The following is a 23,655-nucleotide window of genomic DNA, read 5'->3' on the forward strand; positions in this document are numbered from 1 at the left end:
TAGGATTCAGAGAGTCCCTTGCCAGTGTTTGAAGCCATGTCTTCTTGTTCCTTGAGAGACAAGAGGGAGCTGCCTCAGTGCACTCGGGCTGCCGTGGCAAGGACCACAGGCTAGGAGCTTTGACACAGTGGACTTGATTTCTTGCAGCTCTGAAGGCGGGAGGCCCGAGGTCAAGATGCCGGGGCAGTTGGGTCCCGGTGGCAGGGCCAGGTGGGCTCTGGGGCCTCTTTTCCAGGGCAGATATCCCATTCAGGTGGGCCCCGGGGGCACAAACGTGCAGACCCCAGCAGGAGTCCATCCAAGGTAGCAAGCGGTTCCTTAGAGGACAGGGAAAGCCTCGTTTCTTCCACCTTAACCTGGATGCATTCAGGTGGCTCTGCTGGTTGTTCCTGAAGTGCTTTTGGAGAGCTGCACACCGAGGTCACAAGCCTGTGTTTTCACTAGGAAGTGGATAGAGAGAAACCAGAGTGCCCGCTGCCCGCCCGCCAAGGGGGAGCTGGGGTCCCGGCCTCACCAGAGCTTTGCCGAGGCACCAGTCGTGGCGAGCTTTTCAGCCACAAGGTTGACTTTTTGTCTGCACAGACCCGTGAAGCAAAAACACCTAAGAAATTTTGGACAGCAGGTGGTTCCTAGATTTCTCTCTGTAGTTACCGCTTGAGAAGCTTATCGTGCTGTGGGTCCTTTTGCTTCAGTGGAATTTGAATGACAGTGTTACCTGGCAAGCAGCAAACTTTGGATTGGCCACCTAAAGGACTGCAGTGCCACTAGGGCAGTCGAGTCAGGATGAGCGTGGGGTCGCTGAGAGGGACCGCTGCCAGGGCGGCAGGATGTCGCATGTCCTCTCAAATTCCTGGGCGTGGCCTCGTTAGTGACTGTCCCATTAATAAAAACGGAATTGTGCAAGAGGCTTGTGAACTTGTGAAAGCTTGCTGTTTTCAGTACTTCATAGAACTTTCAGCACCTTCTCAATGCCTCCTCATCCCCAGCAAAGGATTCGTCATGAGACGGACGACTCTTAACGTGAAATATCAGTAACTGTGAACTTTGGCCCAGCCTGTTAGAACCATAAGTTGAGTTAGCAGAGTCCGAAATACTGAGGTTACGTTGTAGCATTGGATATAATTTGTGACCGAAATAATGAGGTTCTGTTGTAGCACTGGATATAATTTGTGACCCGCAGGTTAGAATTGTTTCAAAATTAAAAGTGTTAGCCTTGAATGTTGTTTCGGGGTGTGAGATTCGGAGGACCACCTTGTTTTGCCGCTGGGTGGGCAGGGCAGGTGCACGCTTGTGTGTTATGTTTTTGAGAAGCCGCAACTGTTTTCTCGTGTTTGTTGTGCTGTGAAAATAGGAGCTTCATTGTGGTTCTGTATGACATTTTAAAGTATCTCAGAGAAATGAGTCTCCAGTCCATAGAACTAAGCATCTTCAGAGGGGTAAGATGCGGTTACTTACCTGTGGCGAGCTTTGTAGAAGTGGAGCCTTCAGATTTACGTGCTTGTAGAGTCGGGCAGCACCCACGTTGTTTGTTTGGGGAGCGTATTTTGGGTTTTGCTCGAAAGAAAATCACTTCTGGCAGCTTAACGTTTTCCAAGGGTTGTATAGTCTGAAGGGAAGACGAAGTGGGGCTTTAGAACAGTTTTGTGGAAGCAAATGTTTCCTCTCCTCGGACACTGGAGTGTGAGTGCTTGGCGTGTATCCAGAATGTTCTTGAGCTACCGGAAATGGGGTGTTTTGAAACCCTTTGGAGGCGAAGAGCTCAGAAGCCCTGTCCAGGGTCACAGTCGGCCTCGTGAGCCAGCCCTGCCGGGTCGGCGTTTGCACTGCTGGCACAGAGGTTCCCGGTAGTGCCCCTGAGGGGCCAGAGGCGCCCGCAGCCAGGGGCCGCAGAGCAGTGCCGATGGACTGCATTTTTCAGGTGGTGTGTGTCAGGCGTTACCTCGAAGATGCACAGTGTGAGACTCGAGGAAATCAGCTGACTATATTTGTTACTGATGACAAAATTCCGGTGTTAAAGGAAAATTAGCATTTGGAAAAGCTTTTATCTGCCACCCTGAGCTTGATGGCTTCCCAGTAATGAAAGACATTTCAGGAGATGGGCGCTCACATTAAGAGATGCGTCTCACGTCGTCTAATGAAATGTGCCAGCGTGTGGACTCTGCATGTGTCCAACTGGCCACCGTGCACATAGGCAAAAGATGTTTTCAGAGTGCGTTACGACGCAGGAAGGTGCGGAGCATTCATGGCTGTGGTTGCAGATTCGTGTCACAAGTGGTTTTCACGGCACTGCGGCCCGTCGAGGTTTGATGTGGTATCAGGGAACATCCACAATTCTGAAAGCCTTTCTCAGGATTAATTTTGGACATACATATCCCACATGAGCAACCGCTCTTTGGGGTCCTCAGTTTTTAGGGGTATAAAGGGACCTTGACAGCAAAACGTTGGAGAGCTGCCTGGGAGGTGGTGGGCTGCTTCCTGCCCTTGGGTGGCCTGGGGCAACCTAAGGTTTCGTGTTGGTATTTGTAGGTCTGCTTAGGAAGTGGAGCTGTTTCCAGCTGAGAGGACATTTGCACTTAGAAATGTAAAGATATAAAACTATCTCAGTGCATCATGTTCGCCTCCAGGTTTTCTTTTTCCCAGTTTCAGGGATGCCCACCCACCGTTCTTTTTCCTCTGTGGAAAAGTTGTTACTAGTACGGTGTGAGCACCTTTTGGTGACCTGCCGTTGTGTGTGGACCCACATTTTAAGTTGTGTTAGGAACATGACACAATTTTTCTATTTTAACTTTTGCCTTGATCAGTTGAGCCCACGAGCCACAACTACTGAGCCCGCGTACCACAACTACTGAAGCCATGTGCCTAGAGCCCGTGCTCCACAACAAGAGCAGCTACTGCAATGAGAAGCCCATGCACCACAATGAAGAGTAGCCCCCGCTCACTGCAACTAGAGAAAACCCACGCACAGCAACAGAGACCAACACAGCCAAAACTTAAATAAATAGATTTAAAAAGAAAAGAATTTCTAAATAATGACTTTCATGTGTAATTTTTTTGTTCATCTTTTCATGTTTTGTTCCTTTCTCTCTGTCTCTGGGTTTTTACTGACCTGGGTCCGTCTTAAAAGTACGATTGTAATTGGAAAGCAGCTGGTACCAATGATCAGTTTTGAAACCCTCCTTCCCACTGAGGCCTCTGCCCTCTGCCCACCAGCTTCCTCCCCACCAGTGCGCAAGCGGAGGCCTTTCCGGCCCCCTGCTTTCAGAGTGTAGTCAAAGTATCTTCCCTTCTTTAAAAGTCCTTAAGGAAGCAGGGGACTTTGTTTTGTGGATATTGTTTGTCGACTCGCCCAGTGTCTTTGTGGGTCATGTAATGTACATTCAAATAAGAGATTGTTTGGAAAGCTTCATGCCTTTTTTTTCTTAAACATGATTTTAGTTATAGTTGCTTTAAATCTTTAAGCGGTTTTGTTGTCTTCTTTTAGGAGCTTACTCCGTGGTGACTGTCTCGAGATAATCTGCATTGTAATCTGTGAATAGTGACCGGCAGCAGCAGGGTTTCGGGGCTTGGCGCTTCCCTTGGACCCCACAGTTGCATCGGCCAGGTTTTCATTGTTTCTGGGAAGTCGGAAGAAGCGCCCAAGCTTCCGTGTGGGGCAGGTAACGTGGCAATAGTGTTAAACGCCAGCAACACAATTTTAAGTTTTAATGTCATGTTTTCTATTTCAAAAGCGGCATTATATGTAAAGAAACTGATGTGACATTAGTATTTGTTTGCAGTGGTTTAAGCTTTAGCCCAAGATTTCTTGAAGAGTGTCTAATTGTGTGTTAAGAATCTGATTCGGAGTACTACTTTATTTTTACATGGGTGGTTTCTTTAGTGCATTTACGATGACGTTGTATGTTGTCTCTGGTGAGAACTGTGTTTTGTAGAGGAGAGTCCTTCCTGCAGAAAGACTTGGGTGACCAGGACAGTGGCGTGGTCCTTGGTGGCACAGGTGCTGATGTCACAGCTACTCCTGCAAGCTTCCAAGTGGCCTGGGAGAGTGTGGGCCCAGGCCCAGGTTGGGGGAGTTGCAGGCCTGGACATGGAAATGGGAGGTGACCATACTTAGTGGGAACTAAAAAGCGAGTTCAGTTTCGTGTGATTTTTAATTTTGTGTATTTTCTGTTTGAAGGTTTCCATTCTGTACTAGTCCTTCCCCTGGGATGGCTCATGGCATAAAACCTGAGTCATCGTTAGCATTTAAATGTAATTGAAGCCCGCGCAGCTTGGGAAAAACTTCCCAAGGTCTATACTGTCTTTTTCAGGCTTTTTCATTTTAAACAGGAGTGAAGTTTTCACAAACACGACCGTTTAAACAGTCTGTTAGAAAGAGGAGAGAAGAAATAAATACCACCGGTGCTGCGTGGGTCAGAATTTTCTCAGTGTCCTGATCGTCTGCTGCTGCAGACCCTGCGTGCAGAGCTGGATGGGCCCATCTTGTGTCAACACAGTCGTGGCTCGGGAATCTGGGCAGGGCTCAGCGGGGGCTGGGTGTGGGTGTTCAGGGTCCGAATCCCCCATCTCCACGTGATCCCTCCAGCAACGTGGTCAGACGTCTCACACGCAGCTCGGGGCTTCCAAGCACTAGGCCCAGAGCCAGCACGGCGTTCTGTCCACCGAGCTCTGCGGGCAGAGCCAGGTGGGCCCCGCGTCTCTGTGCGGGCGAGGCCGAGGCACCCGCCACCCTGTCCTGTCCTGGCAGCACTGCTGCTCGCTTCCTCTTTCCCCGCTACCTCTTGTCCAAATCCTCGTCCTCAGCAGTTGACAGATGCACAGATTTGGTTTGTTAGCTGTGTGTTTCTGCTGAACATTAGCTCCGTAACTGTTACACTTTTCTTCAGAGATCACCTTGAATCCTCTCCGCGCACTTTAGGAAAAGCCTTCGGTTTTTGTAGGTGGAGAATTCTTGCGATTCACTGTGTCTGGGTTTCCTCCGTGTGGGTGGTGCCCCTTCTGGTGCACTCTCGTGGCTGGTGGGTGCCGGTCCTGGGCCTGGACCGCGGCCCTGGCTGACGCCTGGCGTGGTTTGGTTGCATTTCCCTGTTAGGTATGGACGAGGAGGATGACCCGAGTGGTGAGGACGCGCCCAAGGCCATCAAGCCCACCAGCAAAGTGTTCAGGAAGACGTGGAGGTTCCGGAGGAGCACCATCGGCAAGCGCGAGGGCGCCGGGGATGCGGAGGTGGATGCCCTGGAGCCGCTGCCCCGGCAGCAGCAGAGCCCGTCGCTGCGTCGCAGCGGAAGGCAGCCGAAGCGTACGGAGCGGGTGGAGGAGTTCCCGACCACGGTCCGGCGCCAGGGCCGGAGGGGCACCTCCGTGTCCCTAGAGGCCTCAGGGGAGCCGGCGTCCTGTCCAGTGACAGAAGCGGAGAGCGCCTCCGAGGGGAGCATGGAGAGCACCTCGGACGGGAATAGCGGTCCCAGGTCTGGCTGCACGGGTGCTAAGGAACGAACGGCCTCCTCGGCAAAGGCCAGAGGGCGTGGCGACGAGATTGACACCTCCAATAGCCACAGTGACGGTTTGACTTTGAAAGAACTCCAGAATGGCCTGCGGAGAAAGCGCGGGCAGGAGCCCACCGACAGGCCCCCAAAGGGCATCCAGAACCGCCTGAGGAAGAAGCATCAGGAGGAGGACCTGGTGGAGACCGTGGATGCTGAGGCAGGCGATGCGATGGAGGGTTCGCGGCCCGTCCCGCAGGAGCCGGAGGCCGACCTGGGGGCTGCGTCCCAGGCGGCGAAAATGGACAGAGACAGCCAGCTGGAAGGGAGGGTGGCCGCGGGGTGAATGCAGAGGAACCCGGAGACGCAGTCCGACACAAGCCCGCATGTGAGGTGTACGACCCCAATGCCCTGTACTGCCTGTGCCGCCAGCCTCACAACAACAGGTGGGTTGTAGCAGGATGGTGTGGCTGCCCAGGCTTCCAGGGGGCAGTCCAAGCTGTGGAAAGTGCCAGAGAGTGATTTCCATTCGTCTTGGTTTAGAGAGTCCCAGGGTGGCCTGAATGAGGGACTTGTTCTCTTGGGAAAGACGAGCAAGTGATTGTCAAAAAACAAACAAATATGTCATGGGTGGGCACTGCCAAGAGCCACACCCTCCACCAAGGTGGGGGCTGGCGTGGGACATTGGCTGCCTCGGTCCCACCAGCCACGGACTGGGCGGCCTGGACTAGAGGGGATCTGCTGTCCCAGAGAGCTCGCTAGGTGACCCTGCTCCAGACCGGCAGAGATTGGGCTGTGGTGTGGACATTGGGGCAGCTCAGGGAGGGGGCGGGTAAAGGCATGGCTGCCCTCCTGTGGACAAGAACTGTGGTGTCCAGGGCAGGGTGCTCCCCTCAAAGAAAAGATGAAGCAAATTTGATTGAATGTTAGTAAAATTGAGAAGGGCACGTGGATGCTCTTTATTCTGTTCTGTCCACGTGTCTGTAATATTTTTGTTTTTTCATAATAGAATGTTGAAATTTGACTTGTGTTTAAAATTGAGTTGGTCTCTCACTTTCCATTCGTAATACTAATAATAATCTCCATTCCTTATTTTATCATTCCAGGTTTATGATTCGCTGTGACCAATGTGAAGAATGGTTTCATGGCGACTGTGTGGGCATTTCTGAGGCTCGAGGGAGGCTCTTGGAAAGGAACGGGCAGGATTACATCTGCCCAAACTGCACCATCCTGCAAGTGCAGGACGAGCCCAGCTCCGAGACCACAGGCACGCAGGACTCGAGGTCGAGACCTGCAGATGCCGACGGCATGTACTGTACAAGTATAGGAACCGTGGAGCAGAAATCGAGTGAAGACCAAGGAATTAAGGTTAGAATTGAGAAAGCTGCAAACGCAAGTTGCAAGAAAAAACTCAAGATATTCCAGCCCGTAAGTAACTGTCTCCCAAGGTCAGCGGTAGAGGTGACTGTGGAGCCCTCAGCTGTCGTTGGCAGAAACATCAAGACAGAAGCTTTTGTCTCCTGAGATAAGTTAGCTTTTCCCAGGAGTGGCATTGGGTGCGGGGCTGGGCTCTGCGAGCTCCCAGGTCCATGCACCTGCTTAAGGCTGGCACGCCTGTCTATTCTTTCTCTATGTTTGTTAATCATATCTATCTCCTATGCTGTTATTACTGACTTAACATTTTCCATAAGTGGACTCACTTTTGTAAGTCTTCCCTTAAGTTTTCTCATGAATGGATCCGGAGTTTGAAGTACATATGTGAACAAACAAAATTATTTTTGAGTCACAGGGGCACGTGTGCACCTATATTACCCGTCAGCGCCTTGAGAGAACCAGTGGTCTTGTCCCTTCCTCGCAGCAAGATGCCAAGGCTAGTGTTGGTGACCGCACGGGTCCCCAGGCTGACAAGACAGCTGCGGCTGGCACGCCCTCTGTTATGGTGTTCTCCCACTCACCAGTGCTTGTGCAGCTCTATTTTCTCCTTTCCCAGCTCTGTTCACTCATGTCCTTTGCCCAAGGGCTGTGATTCTTTGTCATGGATTCCGTGCATCTTGAGAGCTGTCTGAGGCACTCATGATCATCCTACTCAGAGCATGTTTTCACCCCAGGCCTTCCTTGAATTGGGGGCCCATGCCGCCCCCACAGCCCGTGCTCTAGCCAGTGTTGGGCATGCAGACGACCTTGCGGTGGCCGTGTCCTAGCTTCCCGCCGTCTCCCCCTTGCACTGAGGTAGCCTCGAGGGCTGGACCGTTTAAATTTTACCTGTCATGGGCGTATGAGGAGGCATCGAGTGGAAGTATGATGAGAACTGGTAAGGAAGAGAATGAATGGAAATGGAAGTCAGTAGGAAACGTCCTGTGATTGCTGATGTGTTTGAGACTACCCAGAAACTTAAGTATTTCTCTGAGTAAAACTTGGATTCTGTGGAGGAAAAACAATTAAGTGCATAATTTGAGATTTAAGATTTTGCTCCAGTACATTGGAGGGGTATGTTCATGTATGTATTAGTCTCGACCATCAGAACATGCTCTAGTGATCATGGACAGCTGTGTTCAGCCCTTGTAGTGAACCAGGCTCCTACTGCACGGCAGGCAACCACAGACTTGTTTAGCAGCTTAAACAACACACATTTATTAGCTCCGAACTCCAGGCCTGGCTTAGCTGGGCCCCCTCTGCTCTGGGTCTTACAAGACTGCCCTGCCCTCCAGGTGTCTGTGGGGCCTGAGGTATCAGAGGCTCGGCTGGGGAAAGATCCACTTCCAAAAGCTCTGACTTGGTTTAGCATGAAAAATATATCCCGGGCAATTTTTGTGGCCTGATAATAGCAAAAAGTGATCTGTTGTTTCTGAGAGCCACGTTTAACTGGGTGTCCTGGGTGTCGTCTCCCAACCTTGCCCGCCGAGCCTAGGCATGGGCGCCCTCTCAGCAGAGGCAGCAGTGGAATCCTCTATCTTCTGGAGGCTCAGTTCCTCTTTGAAGGGTTTTCAGTTGATGAAGTTGGACCCTTTGGACTAACTCAGAATCCTCTCACTTGGGATCTTAATTCGTTGGTAAAATCCCTGCCCATTTGCCCGATAAGGGAACCTACTTGTGGTGTGAAACCCCATTGTGTTCAGAAGTGTGCAGCATGAGCGCCGGGTCCGCTTAGGGTTCCGCCCTTCTTGCATGGCTGAAGGGCAGGTAAGAACCCGAGGGCCTTCCTCAGGGGAGGTAGATTTGTGTGTTTTGAATAAACAAAGGTACGTTTTTATTCATAATTTTTTCATACATGATTAAAAGCAGTCATCTTGGTATCATAAATAGTTATGTTACAAAGTGCCATACCCACCTAGTGGGTGAGTACACTGAAGCCACATCTGATCCTGCAGGTCCTAGAGGTGCCTGGTGCCACCAGATGCATTGGCCCCGGGTGCTCGAGCGTGGCGCAGCCCGACTCTGTCTACTGCAGCAGCGAGTGTATCCGGAAACACGCCACGGCCACCATGCGCTTCCTGAGTGCAGGGAAAGAGGAGAAACCAAAACCTAAAGAGAAACCCAAGACAAAGCCAGAAAAAATCATTCTTCAGAAATGGAGCGTTCAAGTAAGTTGACTGAAACCAACCATTTGTGTAGTTCAAACCAAGAGCGTCTGGAGGTTACAGGCTCGTTGGGTTGATTTGGAGAGTGCAGGGCACACAGGCCCGGACGGGATGCAGGCACCTTCACACTGCCCTCCGCCTTGCCCACCAGTGTTCTCGTCAAAATGACAAATAGGCACGTGTTCTCATGTTTTCCTTCTCCGCCTCCTGCCGAGGGATTAACTGATAGAAACGTGGGAACCGGCTGCTGCGTGGAATAGCTCTCCACCCACACGCCAGCCCCGCTGGGAGGAGAGTGGTCCCTGCTGGAGTCTGTGCGGGGAGTTGACGCGCAGGCAGCGGGGTGGCCAGTGGGTTCTGGGGGCACCGCACTGAGTGTCTGGTGGGGTACAGAGATGTTCTTTGTACGCCTGTCCTTTCTCCACGTGCTGTTGTGTCTGCAGCTCCTGCCTGTCAGTGCTGCTTGGGCGCATTCTCACACGGGGCCCCGGTCTGCCGTGCTCTCCGCCTTGCTTCACTGCCTCACTCCACGGCCCCTCGGATATCCTGGCGGCCTAGCGCCTCATCAGGATGCTAGGTTGACGGGTTGTTGTGTCAGGGACCTTCTCATCGTTCGGATGTTGATGCGGGCCTGCTGGATGTGGGGGAGTAGCCAAGCCCTCTGCTGAGCAGATGCAGTGCATTGGGCTTAGGATGGTCCAGGAGCTGATTGAGTCGTGACCCTCACTGCAGAGTGCAATGCGCAAAGGTTAATTTCTGACCTCGTTCATGATTGTTGCTTTACTGATTATCCAGGCAGGCATTAAAATCTCTTCTGTGCACAAGAGACCGGCTCCAGACAAGAAGGAGAACACAGCGAGGAAGGTGGCGGTAGTGCCTCCAAGGAGTGAGGTCCTCGCTAAGGAGCCGCCCTGTGAGAGCAGCACGCCGTCGTGGGCCAGCGACCACAATTACAATGCAGTAAAGCCAGAAAAGACTGCCGCCCCCTGGCCGCCACTGTTGTATAAATGTATGTATCACCCTGGGGGGGAGCTCTGGACCCTTCCCGGTCTTTCTGGACGGCCGTGCACTCGGGCCTGTCCAGAGCTAGGAGTTCTAGCCGTGTTTTCTGCTGCACCTGCAGAGATCAAAGCCCTTGCCCAAGTCCAGGAGGCCTCCTGAGCCCCGCGTGCCCATCCTTAGTCTGTCGGGACTTCCTGTCCGTGTTTCCAAAAAGCTGTACCAGCCCCGTTGCTGAATGTCTCACCTCCGACGACTGATGTCTTTAATCGCTTTTCTTTATTACCAGGCTCTGGTAAGTATGTGTAGTATCTTCAGCAGAATCTGACAAGGGGGCGCGCTGCCCGGCACTCAGGGTCCGCCGTCATCCAGGTGTTCACCACTGCGCCGTCACCGCCGTGGGCTCTCCACGCGGGGGCCTTTCCACACAGTCTGCTCCCAGCACACGTGACCCTCACTTCTTTGCATATTGTGGGAGCCTATTACTATCAGCACAGTAGCTGATTTTCAACTGAAGCATGATTTGCAGGAGTTATATTATTCTTGACCGAACCGGAATTTTTTTTATGTCTAATTCACATACTACACACAACATAAACACACATGCCAGTCTTGAAGGCTGTTTACCCTGCTTCCCGTGCTTGAAAGTAAGTGAGCACAATGTCTCTCCACTCTGAGAAGCACCCAGACCAGGAGTCTTGGCGTGCACTGCTGGGTCATGCCACCCAGGCTTCAAGTTCAGACAGACCTTTGCAATCCCAGATGAGATCATGCAGCTTGAATCTTTTCTCTTTCTTCTTTTTCTCAGCTCATTCTCCAAAATTAAATTTTAGAAATTTAAATTGCTCTGGGGCACATCTTCCTATTATTTTTCTATGATTAAGGTCATTTTGTGTTTTTATTTATGCTATCTTTTATACTCTTGCAACTTGTTTTAAAAGCACAAGAGGTTAAATGGCCCTAAATTCCAGGATTATGGCCACGTGCTGCTTCCTCCTCTCAGCCGGCTGTTTAGGCCAGTGGCCTGAGGGAAGGCCTCGTGGATGTAGTGTGGTTAGAAGACTGCATAACTAGATGCATTTTGAGAATGTAAATGACCCAAGACCTAAGAAATGGAGTTGCAAGTAAACTGCCAAGCAATACTGTGTGTGTATATGTCTATATACAGATTTATTTGTGTATTTATTTTTGGATTTTTGGAGTGAGTGGTTAAATATAGAATTAACCAGTTGCTGTATTAAAATGAGTCTCAGTACACCTCAGGTTGTTTGAACCAAGAACTTCATGCTAACAACGTGTCGCAAACATCCATCAAGTTATAGCACCTCTACACCGTAGCGCCTCTACAGGGGTTACGAGTGGACCTAAATATAAACATCGCCCAGCTGTGAATGGGTGGGGAGCCGTCATGTTGGAATCCTGGGCTGAATGTTCTCAGTCGGTTATAGGCACGTGACAGAATGAAAGGGAAACTGAGGTGTAGCCACAAAACCCTGGGTGATTGATTTCAATTCAGTTGATTTCCATCTCTGTCGACCAGAATCGGGAGACTGCCCCCAGGCTCGGAGTGTGGAGTCAGATGTAGGGCGCACAGTGAGAAAGGAAAGCTGGCGGGGTTTGGGGGAGGGGTGGGTGCTTACTTATCCCCAGTTCTGACTTCCCGGTTTTTGAGGGAAGATTGGGGTGGAGGGGCGGGGAGCCCGGCCTCAAGGAGGTGGTGGCTCTGCTCACAGGCCGGGTTTCTCTTCCCTCTGCCCCACCCCGCTCCTCTGCACATCACCTCCTCACTGACCACCTTCCCAGCGCATTTTTTTAAATTAGTTTCTGCTTTATAACAAAGCGAATCAGTTATACATATACGTCTGTTCCCATATCCCTTCCCTCTTGCGTCTCCCTCCCTCCCACCCTCCCTATCCCTCCCCTCTAGGTGGTCACAGAGCACCGAGCTGATCTCCCTTTGCTATGTGGCTGCTTCCCAGTAGCTATCTACCTTACGTTTGGTAGTGTATATGTGTCCATGCCTCTCTCTCGCCTTGTCACAGCTTACCCTTCCCCCTCCCCATATCCTCAAGTCCATTCTCAAGTAGGTCTGTGTCTTTATTCCTGTTGTACCCCTAGGTTCTTCATGACGTTTTCTTTTCTTAAATTCCATATCTATGTGTTAGCATACGGTATTTGTCTTTCTCCTTCTGACTTACGTCACTCTGTATGACAGACTCTAGGTCCATCCACCTCATGACAAATAGCTCAATTTCGTTTCTTTTTATGGCCGAGTAGTATTCCATTGTATATATGTGCCGCATCTTCTTTATCCATTCATTGGATGATGGACACTTAGGTTGTTTCCATCTCCGGGCTATTGTAAATAGAGCTGCAATGAACATTTTCGTACGTGACTCCTTTTGAATTATGATTTTCTCAGGGTATATGCCCAGTAGTGGAATTGCTGGGTCATCTGGTAGTTCTATTTGTAGTTTTTTAAGGAACCTCCATACCGTTCTCCATAGTGGCTCTACCAATTCACATTCCCACCATCAGTGCAAGAGTGTTCCCTTTTCTCCACACCCTCTCCAGCATGTATTGTTTCTAGGTTTTTGGATGATGGCCATTCTGACTGGTGTGAGATGATATCTCATTGTAGTTTTGATGTGCATGTCTCTAATGATTAATGATGTTGAGCATTCTTTCATGTGTTTCTTGTCAGTCTGTATATCTTCTTTGGAGAAATGTCTATTTAGGTCTTCTGCCCATTTTTGGATTGGGTTGTTTGTTTTTTTTTTTGCTATTGAGCTGCATAAGCTGCTTATAAATTTTGGAGATGAATCCTTTGTCAGTTGCTTCATTTGCAAATATTTTCTCCCATTCTGAGGGTTGTCTTTTGGTCTTGTTTATGGTTTCCTTTACTGTGCAAAAGCTTTGAAGTTTCATTAGGTCCCATGTGTTTATTTTTGTTTTTATTTCCATTTCTGTAGGAGGTGGGTCCAAAAGGATCTTGCTGTGATTTATGTCATAGAGTGTTCTACCTATGTTTTCCTCTAAGAGTTTGATAGTTTCTGGCCTTACATTTCTGTCTTTAGGCCATTTTGAGCTTATTTTTGTGTATGGTGTTAGGGAGTGATCTAATCTCATACTTTTACATGGACCTGTCCAGTTTTCCCAGCACCACTTACTGAAGAGGCTGTCCTTTCTCCACTGTACATTCCTGCCTCCTTTATCAAAGATAAGGTGACCATATGTGCGTGGGTTTATCTCTGGGCTTTCTATCCTGTTCCATTGATCTATCTTTCTGTTTTTGTGCCAGTACCACACTGTCTTGATGACTGTAGCACATTTACGTCTCAGAAGTACGTGGATGGATAGCCACAGCTTGTAGCCTGCGTAAGGGACATGCTGTTGAGCTAGTTGCTTCTGATCATTTTCTGTTATCCCAGAAATGTCATCTTCCCAAACGATGATTGGGAGGAGTGTAAAAGGTCGAAGGTAAACACCGGACTTGAGCCTCGGTGAGCAGCAGCTGTGCCTCTGCCTCTTCCCCAAACCATTACTTGACAGTGGCAGTGGCTGTGGACCTTCCGCGGGTCCCCACACACAGGCACAATGGGAGGGGGCCCCCCGCACACACTCAGCAGAGCCCTGCATCCCCACCACGCCCCCACCCGCCTCCCTGGCTGCAGAGCGTGATATGTTTCTGGGTGCAGGTGATGCCGGGACCGCTCTTCGGAGGGGCCGTTTCCCATGTTGCCCTGGACTCGGGTCAGGGCTTGGGTGGATCCTTAGGCAGCCAGTGTGCGGCCCCTGGAGGTGCTCTGCCCCCACCCCACTTCTCCCAGGCCATTGGCACTGGCCTTGGGTTGTGGGTTCAGGGCAGCCTTGCATGAGCATCGTGGGCAAGACCTTGCTACACAGAGGCTCTGACCTGCTTCTCTCGTGGCGCAGTCAGTAGATCCTAAGGTCCTCACAGTGATGGGATTAACACCCACTTGTTCTCTGATGAGTTTTTTAAATTGTTTTTCAGACTTTCTGAAAACAAAAACAGTGTAACTTAGGGAAACAGTTGCCATTGTATTTCCCCCCAGGTCCCTGTGTCTCGTAGTCCTCCTCATGGTTTCTCTTCATTTCCTCTTCATCGCCTCTCGTTACTGTCCAGGCACAGGCACGAAGAGGGCTGAAGATGTTCTTCTAAAGTGGCCCTGGTTGCTTAGGGTTTGGAAGTGGAATTGTGTTAGGCATAGGCACATGTTCCCATGTTTGGGGCTCCCTAAATGGCTCCGAGATGACTTGAAACTCTGGGGACCTGAATAAATTTTGACTAGAAAATCAGATTTCTGCAGTTTCATGTAGGTTTGAGAATTGAAGTGGGGACCCCTGGCAGAACCTGTGCACCCAGGTCCAGTGATGTGTTAGCATCCTGCCCTGACGTAAGCGTTGCCCCGTGGTCTCCGTGTGCCACACGTCCGGTTCCTGTGCTGTGGCGAAGTGGATCTGGGGGCGCGGGTTTCACAGGGATCGGTGGTGTGAGTTCCGGGAGCACGCTTCACAGGTAGTAAGAGAAGACAGGTCCCCATGGTGACATAGATGGGGGGCGCTGCCTGGACCAAGGGGTGTTTGGTAGGAATGGAACGGTGGGAGAGGCATGTTTTATCAGCTACACGAGCTGTTTTTCTCTGTCTCTTCCAGATCTGCAGTGGCAAAAAAATGTGGGTGGGGACAAAGCAGCCTTGTACATCTCACCAATTTCCTCCCCCCATTTGGAGAGAGAACCAAAACTTGTCCTGATAAGGATTTACCTTGACAGCTGTTTTTAATGTTATCCAAATACCTGGAATTTTCTTGATCATTGGCATTCTCTCGTATTTTTAAGTGTTTTACTTTTTACAGGTTTTTTTTTTTTTTAATAGCCAACTGTTCAGAAAATTAGTGCAGGGAAGGTTTTGCATGTACATGTACTTTTTCTGACAGAGACCCTCAGATGTATCCTGGCTGCCCCCCTTAGTTCTTGTGCTTTAGCGGGGGGTCGGGGTAGAAGTTTCTAGCAGGATTGGTCCTGCTCACCTCACCTGCCCTTTGGCCTTCATGTGGCCTCTGGGGCTCTGCATCTCCTGTGGCACTGTTCACAGACGGTCCCGCGGCAGAGTCCCTTAGGTGGCATCGGGTCCCAAGGGATCTTTCTGAAGATGCAGCTGTAAACCCTCCCACACGGTGTAGGAGTCTCAGGTATACTTGAAGCTGTAAAGTAATGTTTTTGATTTTTTGCGTGTTGCACCTCACCGTGCACATAGTCGTAGTCTTACCTTCTGAAAGTTAAAGAAGTAAACCTGGAAGATCGATAAGAAGGGTTTCCACTTTGATTTCTGTCAACGAAGGTCGGGGCGTTGCCATGCACCTGGGGGCGACAGCAAGACGAGCACAAAGGTAACGGCCGCTAAACCCGCCGGGGTCAGCAGGTGCCGCGGGCTCTGTGCCCCAGAGTCTTATCACGCCCTCGGCCCCATCATGTTGCTTGAAGTAGCAGATGGCGCAGGCACAGATAACAGTTACAGTTGAACCTTGTCAAAGTGGTGACAGTGCCTGTTGGCGGGTCTTGGAGATGAGGGAAAGCAGCAGCTCTACTTGCAGCTGAGCGTCAGGTCTGGCGGCCAGTCCCCGCCAGTGCAGTTGGCGTAGACAGGAGAGCGGAACGCCTGCCTCACACACAGCCTCGGCCCCGTTTCCTTCTCGTGGTTCGTGCTGGAGGATGATGTGACCATTGTTTTCATGTATTACCAGTCCAGCGTGAATTGGGTTTTGGTTTTCAAAATCTGTGAAACTCTGAAAAGAAGGAAGGGTCCATTTGCCTCCGGAGGCGTACTTGGTTTTTTGCAAGCTTGTTACGGCCAGTTCTGTGCACCTCTCTTGAGGTGTAAGTCGCTCACATACTGCACATCAGTAAGAAAAAGTCAATCTGGACAAGCTTTGTGTAGCCCCAGATCATGGCAGTTTGGCTGTGGACCCACATACAGACCCCTAGCGATGGAGGGCAGCTGGCGTGAGGGCCCCAGAGATGGAGATCAGGCCTCCCAAGTCTTCGGTGGGGATTGTCTCTGTTTCTGTGTAAGCATAACTTCTACAGGAATAATTCACTGCAAACTATTTAAGCAAAGGCACAAAAGTAAAATGGTTCTCTCTTGCTACTTGACTTTTCACACTAAAGTCTTGACAGCCAAGAAACAAAGTTGTAATGAGAAACGTCTTCGTACACGTGTCAGGCTGAGCTGAAATTAGAACTGATGTCACAGTGAGCAGAGTCCACTCCCCCCAACCCCTGCCGCTGGTCCACTGTGTCCTCTGAGCCCTGGCTGGTCCCGTTACGTTACCCGGGCCTTGTGGCGGTAGCTGCCTCGGCCTCACCACTGAGCCTGGGTGGATCTGGGGCCCTGTGGGAATGGCGGGGGGGAGGGGACGCTCCGACCTGCACCACGTGGGCTTGCTTGGCACCTGGTCACATCCGAAGCTCTTCGATTCCTTTGGCATTTACAGCCAATCATTCTGAGTAGTGTCTCCCCCCCTGCCCCCCACCGTGTCAGTGTGACTGAAAGCCTCATATCTGGGGATTTTTAGGGTAACTTGGCACCTCTTTGGGGCAGGACGAAAGGTATAAAGCAGTGACCGTCCCTCAGGGTTTCTCACTGGTCCCTGTGAGGGCCCACCCCGGCAACGGCTGTCCCTGAGCTGTGACTGGGCGGGAGCCACGCGATGCTGTGCTGTGCGGTGCGACTCGGCTCTTGCCAGGCGCCGGTTCCTTGTGCTGCTGCACAGCACTGGCTGCTCCCAGTAACACAGCTTCCACTCCCTTTTCCTCCTGTCCCCTCGAAGGCCCACCAGTGCCACCCAGTGGCCAGCAATGCCATAGCAGCATGGCCCACCTTGCCGTGTGGCAAGGCCCCCAGTTTCATGCTTCCTGGGAAGTTAGCCAATTAGATTGTTGCTGGTCCCTGAGCGCACCGGCCTGCCTGGTTCCTGCCGGGCTTCACCACAAACAACTCGTTTCCAGTAGAAACCAATGGCCAGACGCAGCAGAAACGACGTCATCTGGGGCGGTGGCCTGGCCACCGGCCAGCCTTTCCTCCTGTATCTGCTCCCCGAGACAGCACCTGGCCTGGAACTTGGGCCACTCTTTTCCCCATCGGCAGCCCCCGGGATGGCCCAGACTGGGTGTACATTCCGAGGAGGCCGTCTCTGTCCGGCACGTGGGCAGGTGGTCACCCTGCCTCGAGCTGGCAGCACTGGGGGCCCTGCCACTGCTGGAGCCACTCTGCCGGGGGTGGGTGGGCTGCTGTCCTGTTCTAGAACTGGCGCTTCGAGGTCGGTTGGTTACGCCTTGCTCTTCTGTGAATGTATACACATAATACAGTTAAAAGGGAATTTGGATGAAGAATTTGCAGATGTGATTTTAGCTCTACTCAGAAGTAATGCTTCTGTCGCTGTCAGACGCTTTGGCACGACATGGTGTCACTGCCATTCCAGCAGCAGCTAACCCGCATCCACCTGACGGTGGGACCACATGCACCTGTTTTCTGTTTTGAGCATTTTTCCTCAAAGTAGAAGAGGGATAGAGCTGACTTCCTGTTGGGGTCCACCAGTTTCCACATTTTACCAACTTTTTATTTATGTAATAATACATACGCTCTGAGACGCAGGTGAGGGATAATGAAAGTTGACTTTTAAAAGCCAGAAGCAGCTAATCTTCTAGAAGAGCAGCACAATGGTTAAGGAAAGCCATCCCCTGCTTTTTAAATAGAGTACGTTCATTTGCCGTTACCACTCTTGAATAGCAGGTCACTTAAATCACCTGCACTATGAATGTCCTAAAAATGAGCTCCTGGCTTCTGTTTTCCCTGAATGAGACAAAACACCGGTTAGACCAGTAAAAGCGTTGATCTTAGGGAGTGAATGTGTTCGAAGTCAACAGACATTGTCACTTAAAACAATGTAAATGTCACATGATAAGGTTTATTTGAGGCCCCATCATGGGTGCCTCATTGAGAATTCTGGAAGCCCCTTAGGCCAGCTTTTTAGAGTTGCTTAAAAGTGTGCTACTAAAATAATCGCAGCAAAGTTTGTATAAAGTCAGTGAGTGAGCTGGTTTTAGGACTCGATTTTAATCCTGACGGGTTTGTTCCTTCATCCCCTGCTGGCAGTCACAGCTGGCACCGCGTCCCGCTCCACTCCACTCTCGTTCCTTCCCCCAAGAAGAGGGGCCTCTGTCCATGTCATTTAACTTAAGCTCTAGCAGTCTCTCCCCCCACCCCCCGCCCATATTAGGTGCTGTGGACCCCGTTAGCCGAGGCTAAGCTGGTAAAGATAAGTTTCCACGTACCAAGGTATGGTAGCGCCTTAGGAATGTGGATTTGAGCTGATGAATAATATACGTAGAAACGTAGTTCTGAGTTCCTATGACGTCCCCAGTTCCTCCTTTGTTAGACAGCTGTGACTTGCTGACGGGACGTGGGTGACAGCCAGCAGGGTGGATGTAGAGCACAAGCGTGCTGCTCAGTAGGGAGCGGGTGGTCTTGGGAAAGCCTGGACAGCATAGCCCGGGGGTGCCGGCACACGTGGGGCCAGTGATTGGGACACCGTGGACAAGGGGACATAAGGTTGGGGGGGTGCTCTGTGAGATGAAAATAGGAGATTTGCAGTCAGGATTGTTGCTTGATGACAATGAAGTACTTCTGACAGGGTTCTAAGTTTTGGATGTGTGTAGCGCTGTTGCAAAGTTTCTAAAAATAGGTAATTTCACCTGTACTATGCAATGGAAAAATCTTGCGGTCCCTGGGCTTTTAACACCTGTGGCTGAACTGGCCTGACCAGTGCTGGAGGAAGGCAGTCCTGAGGGCAGCGCTCGGCCCTTCACCAGGATGGTCACGCAGGGTATATGCTGTGAACGCCTAGAGGGCTCTTGTGGGGTCAGGCCGTATTTGTAGACAGGGTCTCACCTCTGTCCCCGGACTTCAGATTTTCTCCCTGCTTCACTAGGACAGTTGCAAGAAGCACCGGCAGCCGACTGGCATTGGTGGGTGTTCAACCCCTGCGTAAAATCGGAAGGCTGCTAGAGCATCTCGAAGTCTCCTGTTTAGCATGTGGGGGCTCATTGCGCTGTGGGTAGTTTGAGAAAAGCCTGCGCCTGGAGAGGCGGCTTCTCCGTCGGTCCTGTGTGACGTAGCCCTAGGTGGTGTCCCTGTGTTCTCCTGGCTTGCTCCCTGGACCTGCCTGCCCCCCCCCACCCCGTTCTGCCCTGGGTCCCAGACGTTCTGGGCGGTGGGCCTGAGCGGGGCCATCTGGGAACACGCTCCAGCTCTCCGTCACGGCTCCCCATGGACGTCTGCTGGGCCGCTCGCCCCTAAGACTGAGGGACTGGTCTTAGGATGAACCTCCTTGCTTGCCTCTGACTGTAATTCTGATGGTCTGATACAGGATTAAGCGGAATCAGTCCATGCGAAGTACTGGCATAAAGATTCTCATTTTAGCTTTGGGCTGTAATCCTTGTTTGCATTAAAAGTGCTAACCTACTGTCTTACCCCATAGCGAGCTACTACTAGAGGGGTGTGAATGGGAACGTGAATGACCGCAGGTGGCGTTCCTGCCACCCAGCTCCTAGTGTAAAAGTAACTGGTCTCCCCCCATGTTGCAGTTTTCTGCCAACATTCTATATATTTATTAACCGTGTCCAGTTGACTCTTGTCCAAGAGGACGATGAGCACCTGTGAGCCCCTAACCCCAGGGTGGACTCTCGCTAGTCCTTCCAGTGCCCCAAGGGCCCCCGAGGTGGGGCTTGGATATGCATTCGAAGAGAATGTGTCTGATCCACCCTGGAAAGAGTTTCTAAGCCCCTGTTCACCAAAAACTGCACTGGGACTCTCCATGCGAGTGGTCTTTGAAATCTATGCCTTCTCTTGATACAGCGAAATTTGGCCTTGGAGTTCCAAGCTAAGCTAACGGTTCAAATCAAGCCTTTTATAGCTTACTGGTTTATTGGTTGAAGTAAAAGTTTTAATACTAAAGCATTTCTCTCTGAAACAAAGTATATTCAGTATCGTAAATGTTGCTGGTAGCCCTGTTTACACTCCTTTTCTGAATTTAACAGTTACTTTAAAAATCCTCTTTAAATCTGTCTCACAGTGATGCCTGGTTATTAGCTTTGCTGGTTTCGGGTGCACATGCTGTGTGGGGTCCCCTGCACCCCTGCCTCACTAAGCGGCCCCTCTCCTTTCAGCCGTGAAGGAGGACAGACGCGCAGAGGCCCAGGCGGCGGTGGCGGTGGTGCCGAAGAAGGTGGCTCCTCCAGGCTCCTCGGGGGGCCTCAAGCAACCCTCGCCCAGAAGTCTCCTTCCAAAGAAGTCCCCTCCTTTTGCAAATGCGGCGGCAGCCAAACTGGCCATCAAAAAGTTGCCACCGGGGATCAAGGGCACCATCCCCAAGAGGCCGTGGCTCTCGGCTGCCCCCTCCCCCTCGGGCAGCACTCCCTCGGCCAAGCAGGCAAGGCTGGCGCCTGTTGCTGCCACGTCTGCTTCCAGAAAGTTCCCCAGCTTCGCTGCTTCGGTGGGCGCCATCAGGAAGCCTGGGACCACCTCGGTTCCCCTGGCCCCTGCAGCCCCAGGACGCCTGGGCCCCGCGCGCCCCGCCTCGTCACAGCCAAATTCTCAAATTCGGCAAAACGTACGACGCTCCTTGAAGGAGATCTTGTGGAAAAGGTGGGCTGTTCCACTTTGTTTCTTATCTGTTGAAGTGGAAAATTTTCCACATAAAGGGTGGTGGTTTCATGGTGGCCCCGCTGTTTAAGAATAATGTCACATGTGGGACTTCCCTGGCATCCAGTGGTTAAGACTCTGCGCTTCCACTGCAAGGGGCACCAGGGATCCATCCCTGGTAGGGGAGCTGAGATCCCATGTGGCATGGTAAGTGCAGCAGTTACCTTGGGTCTTTTTTCACTCCATCTAGAGTCACTGACAGCGATGACTTAATCATGACAGAAAATGAAGTAGGAAAAATTGCACTGCACCTTGAGAAGGAGATGTTTAACTTGTTCCGAGTCACAGACAGTCGGTACAAGAGCAAGTACCGCAGCCTCATGTTCAACCTCAAGGACCCCAACAACCAGGTGCGTGTCCGACCGTCAGGAGCGGGGGGCAGTCCTGGCCAGGGGCTGCCCAGGCCTGGGTTAGGGCACTGGGTCCCCATGCGGCTGCGGGTGAGTGGCATGCTGTTCCCGTGGGGCCAGGCGCTCGCCAGCTGAGGTTCTTGCCACCTGCGCGCCTGTGTGCCTGCCGGGGCCCACGCTGTCTGGATCGTCCTCTTGACCTCTTGCCTGTGTTTAGAAGCAGGGCACATACTCTGACTTTCCATTTCGCCTTGTTAACCCCCTGGCAGAAGGGATTTCTCCTACCTTTGCCCCTAACACTGTACCTTCTTCAGTCAATTGTGTTTTCTGTGAAGTGGTCTTTGTAGCAGGGTTAGTGCGGTGGGATACTGGAGATCAGCTGCCCGAATTCAGGGCCCTTGTTCTCCAAGCATCGATGGGAGGCTCTGGACCCTCGTCCTGCCGCGGGGCAGGGGCTTGCCTTGCTGCCCACCTCCACATCCTCTCTAGTATCTTAGAGGGTTTTGAACGAGTGAACAAGAGATGTTTGTTTACAGGGGCTCTTCCATCGTGTTCTGCGTGAAGAAATCTCTTTGGCAAAACTTGTGAGAATGAAGCCAGAAGAACTTGTCTCCAAAGGGCTTTCCATGTGGAAAGAGAGATCGTCAAATCCTGTGTGTGCCGACGGGAGAGGCGGCTGCGGATGCCAGAAGCCTGACACCAACGCCGCCCCCAACCCCACCCCAGAGTGAATTAATAGCCTGTTGGCATGAGAGAGTCCCCTTGGAAAGGAAGGGCTAAGGGTTCACGTTTGTCTGTCTTTTTCGTCTTAGTGATGGAGTCCAGACCTAAATTGCATAATGAGACTAAGAAGCCGACCGTTAAACGGGAAACTATTCCCGTTATGGAAGATTATTCGCCAGTATCAGATTGTGATGTAAGCGTTTAGGATTTCCAGTGCTCACGAGAATTGACTAAGTTGATCCCATTCCAGACGTTGTTAGGTGCCTGAATTACTGGGCAAGACACTGAGCTGACACAAGTGTGTGTAGTTGTATTGCTTCTCAAGTACTTGTATTCAGTAGTCTTTTTCCTCTTTTTTCAGTGGTTCTTAATCACGTGAGATGTTTTTTCCATGGGTGCTGCTAATTTGGAGAGGGGGTGGGAAAGAGATGACCTCCTCTGCTTCTTGTGCTTTAGGAACAGCAAGAATCGGTGCGGGCGGCCCCCGAGAGGAGCGCGGTACCGCTGCTGGGCCTTGGCGGCGGCATGCTGCAGGACACGACCGGGCAGCACCGCACACACCTCTTTGACTGGAACTGTAAGATCTGCACAGGTGAGCAGATCTGGGGGGAGACTGTGGAGACCCTTCTCAGGACGGCTGCATTCATACCAAGTTACACAGTGGAAAGGCTAGAATTGTTTCTTCAAGCTTAGGAAGTGAGCCCCTACCTTTATAGTGTTGTTGTTTTAAAGCAGTGATCGTCTGTCTGCCCATGGGAAGGCTTTGCTCTCGAATGTGTGGGACTTCTCACGAAGGCCTGCCTTCTGTTCTCCAGGTCAGGTTCCATCGTCGGAAGATGAGCCAGCTCCGCAAAGACGAAAGTGGTCAACTTCTGCCAAGAAGGAGGACTCAAGGTCCAAGCGTGACAGCTCTGCCTCTGAGCCCGCTCTCAGCTCAGCCGATGATGCGGCCCCAGAAACTCTGCCTGAAAACACCTTGGAGCCAGACCTGGAAAGCGCTGCTCGCGCCCATTTGGAGGGAAAGTCCCTCCCGGTGCCTCCAGCGGACGGCCACCCCGAGCCCTCCGCCCTGGAAGGCGCCCCCTGCCCGGCCCCTGGTGGCGGCGCAGTGCTCACCACAGTCACGGTGTCCGGCCGAGACCCCAGGACTGCACCAGGCAGGCCGAGCATGGGCACGGCTCCCTCGGCAGCCCGCGCAGACAGCGCCCACCCAGCGGAGCCCTGACAGGACGTCCCGAAGCCTGTGCCGACCTCCGTGACGGTGCCCAAGTCCATCCTGGTCAAGCCGTCCACGTTGCCCGAGCCCAGATACCTCCTGTCGGTCCCGCCGTCGCCAAGCATCAGGTTCGGCCCCCGTGTGTGGTCTGAACAGCTGAGCTGTGGCCTTTCTTTCAGATGAACAAAGGAGCAGTAATGAGTGATTCAGTCATTCGGCTCTGAAATCCACCCAGATATACAACTCTCCTCAATTTTCTATTTTAGAAAGGCGTTTTTTTAAAGCTTCAGTTTTAGGATGACTAATTATCACCTTAGACATATAGTTGTTGAAAACTGGAATTTGAATTTACAGCCATCCAGTTGATTGCCTATATAGTTTATATTTCTTTGACGAGAATGTGTTCATATCATTATGATGGAGGTAATTAATTTGATAAAGTAAGCTATCAAAACTTGCAGGAATTCACTTTGCTTTTATAAACACGTTAAATGAATAAATAAATAAATAAATCTTGGGGATTCT

The 23,655-nt window shown here is 51.4% G+C and overlaps 1 protein-coding gene across 1 annotated transcript in view; it reads left to right on the forward strand.

Moving 5' to 3' along the window:
- LOC309805988 (death-inducer obliterator 1-like) overlaps window positions 1-23,655 on the forward strand; it is a 43,335-nt gene that overhangs the window by 7,839 nt on the left and 11,841 nt on the right. Inside the window, 14 exon segments of the mRNA XM_082624355.1 lie at window positions 3,482-3,656; window positions 4,175-4,287; window positions 5,090-5,815; window positions 5,818-5,926; window positions 6,587-6,908; window positions 8,849-9,061; window positions 9,854-10,067; window positions 20,307-20,784; window positions 21,032-21,191; window positions 21,728-21,848; window positions 22,004-22,107; window positions 22,371-22,506; window positions 22,730-23,136; window positions 23,140-23,258. Of these exon segments, the coding sequence (XP_082480481.1) occupies window positions 5,092-5,815; window positions 5,818-5,926; window positions 6,587-6,908; window positions 8,849-9,061; window positions 9,854-10,067; window positions 20,307-20,784; window positions 21,032-21,191; window positions 21,728-21,848; window positions 22,004-22,107; window positions 22,371-22,506; window positions 22,730-23,136; window positions 23,140-23,258 (3,107 nt within the window). The 5' untranslated portion in view covers window positions 3,482-3,656; window positions 4,175-4,287; window positions 5,090-5,091.

The sequence above is a fragment of the Mesoplodon mirus genome (genome assembly GCF_964341445.2).
Source record: "Mesoplodon mirus genome assembly, chromosome: 6".
Lineage (NCBI taxonomy): Eukaryota > Metazoa > Chordata > Mammalia > Artiodactyla > Ziphiidae > Mesoplodon > Mesoplodon mirus.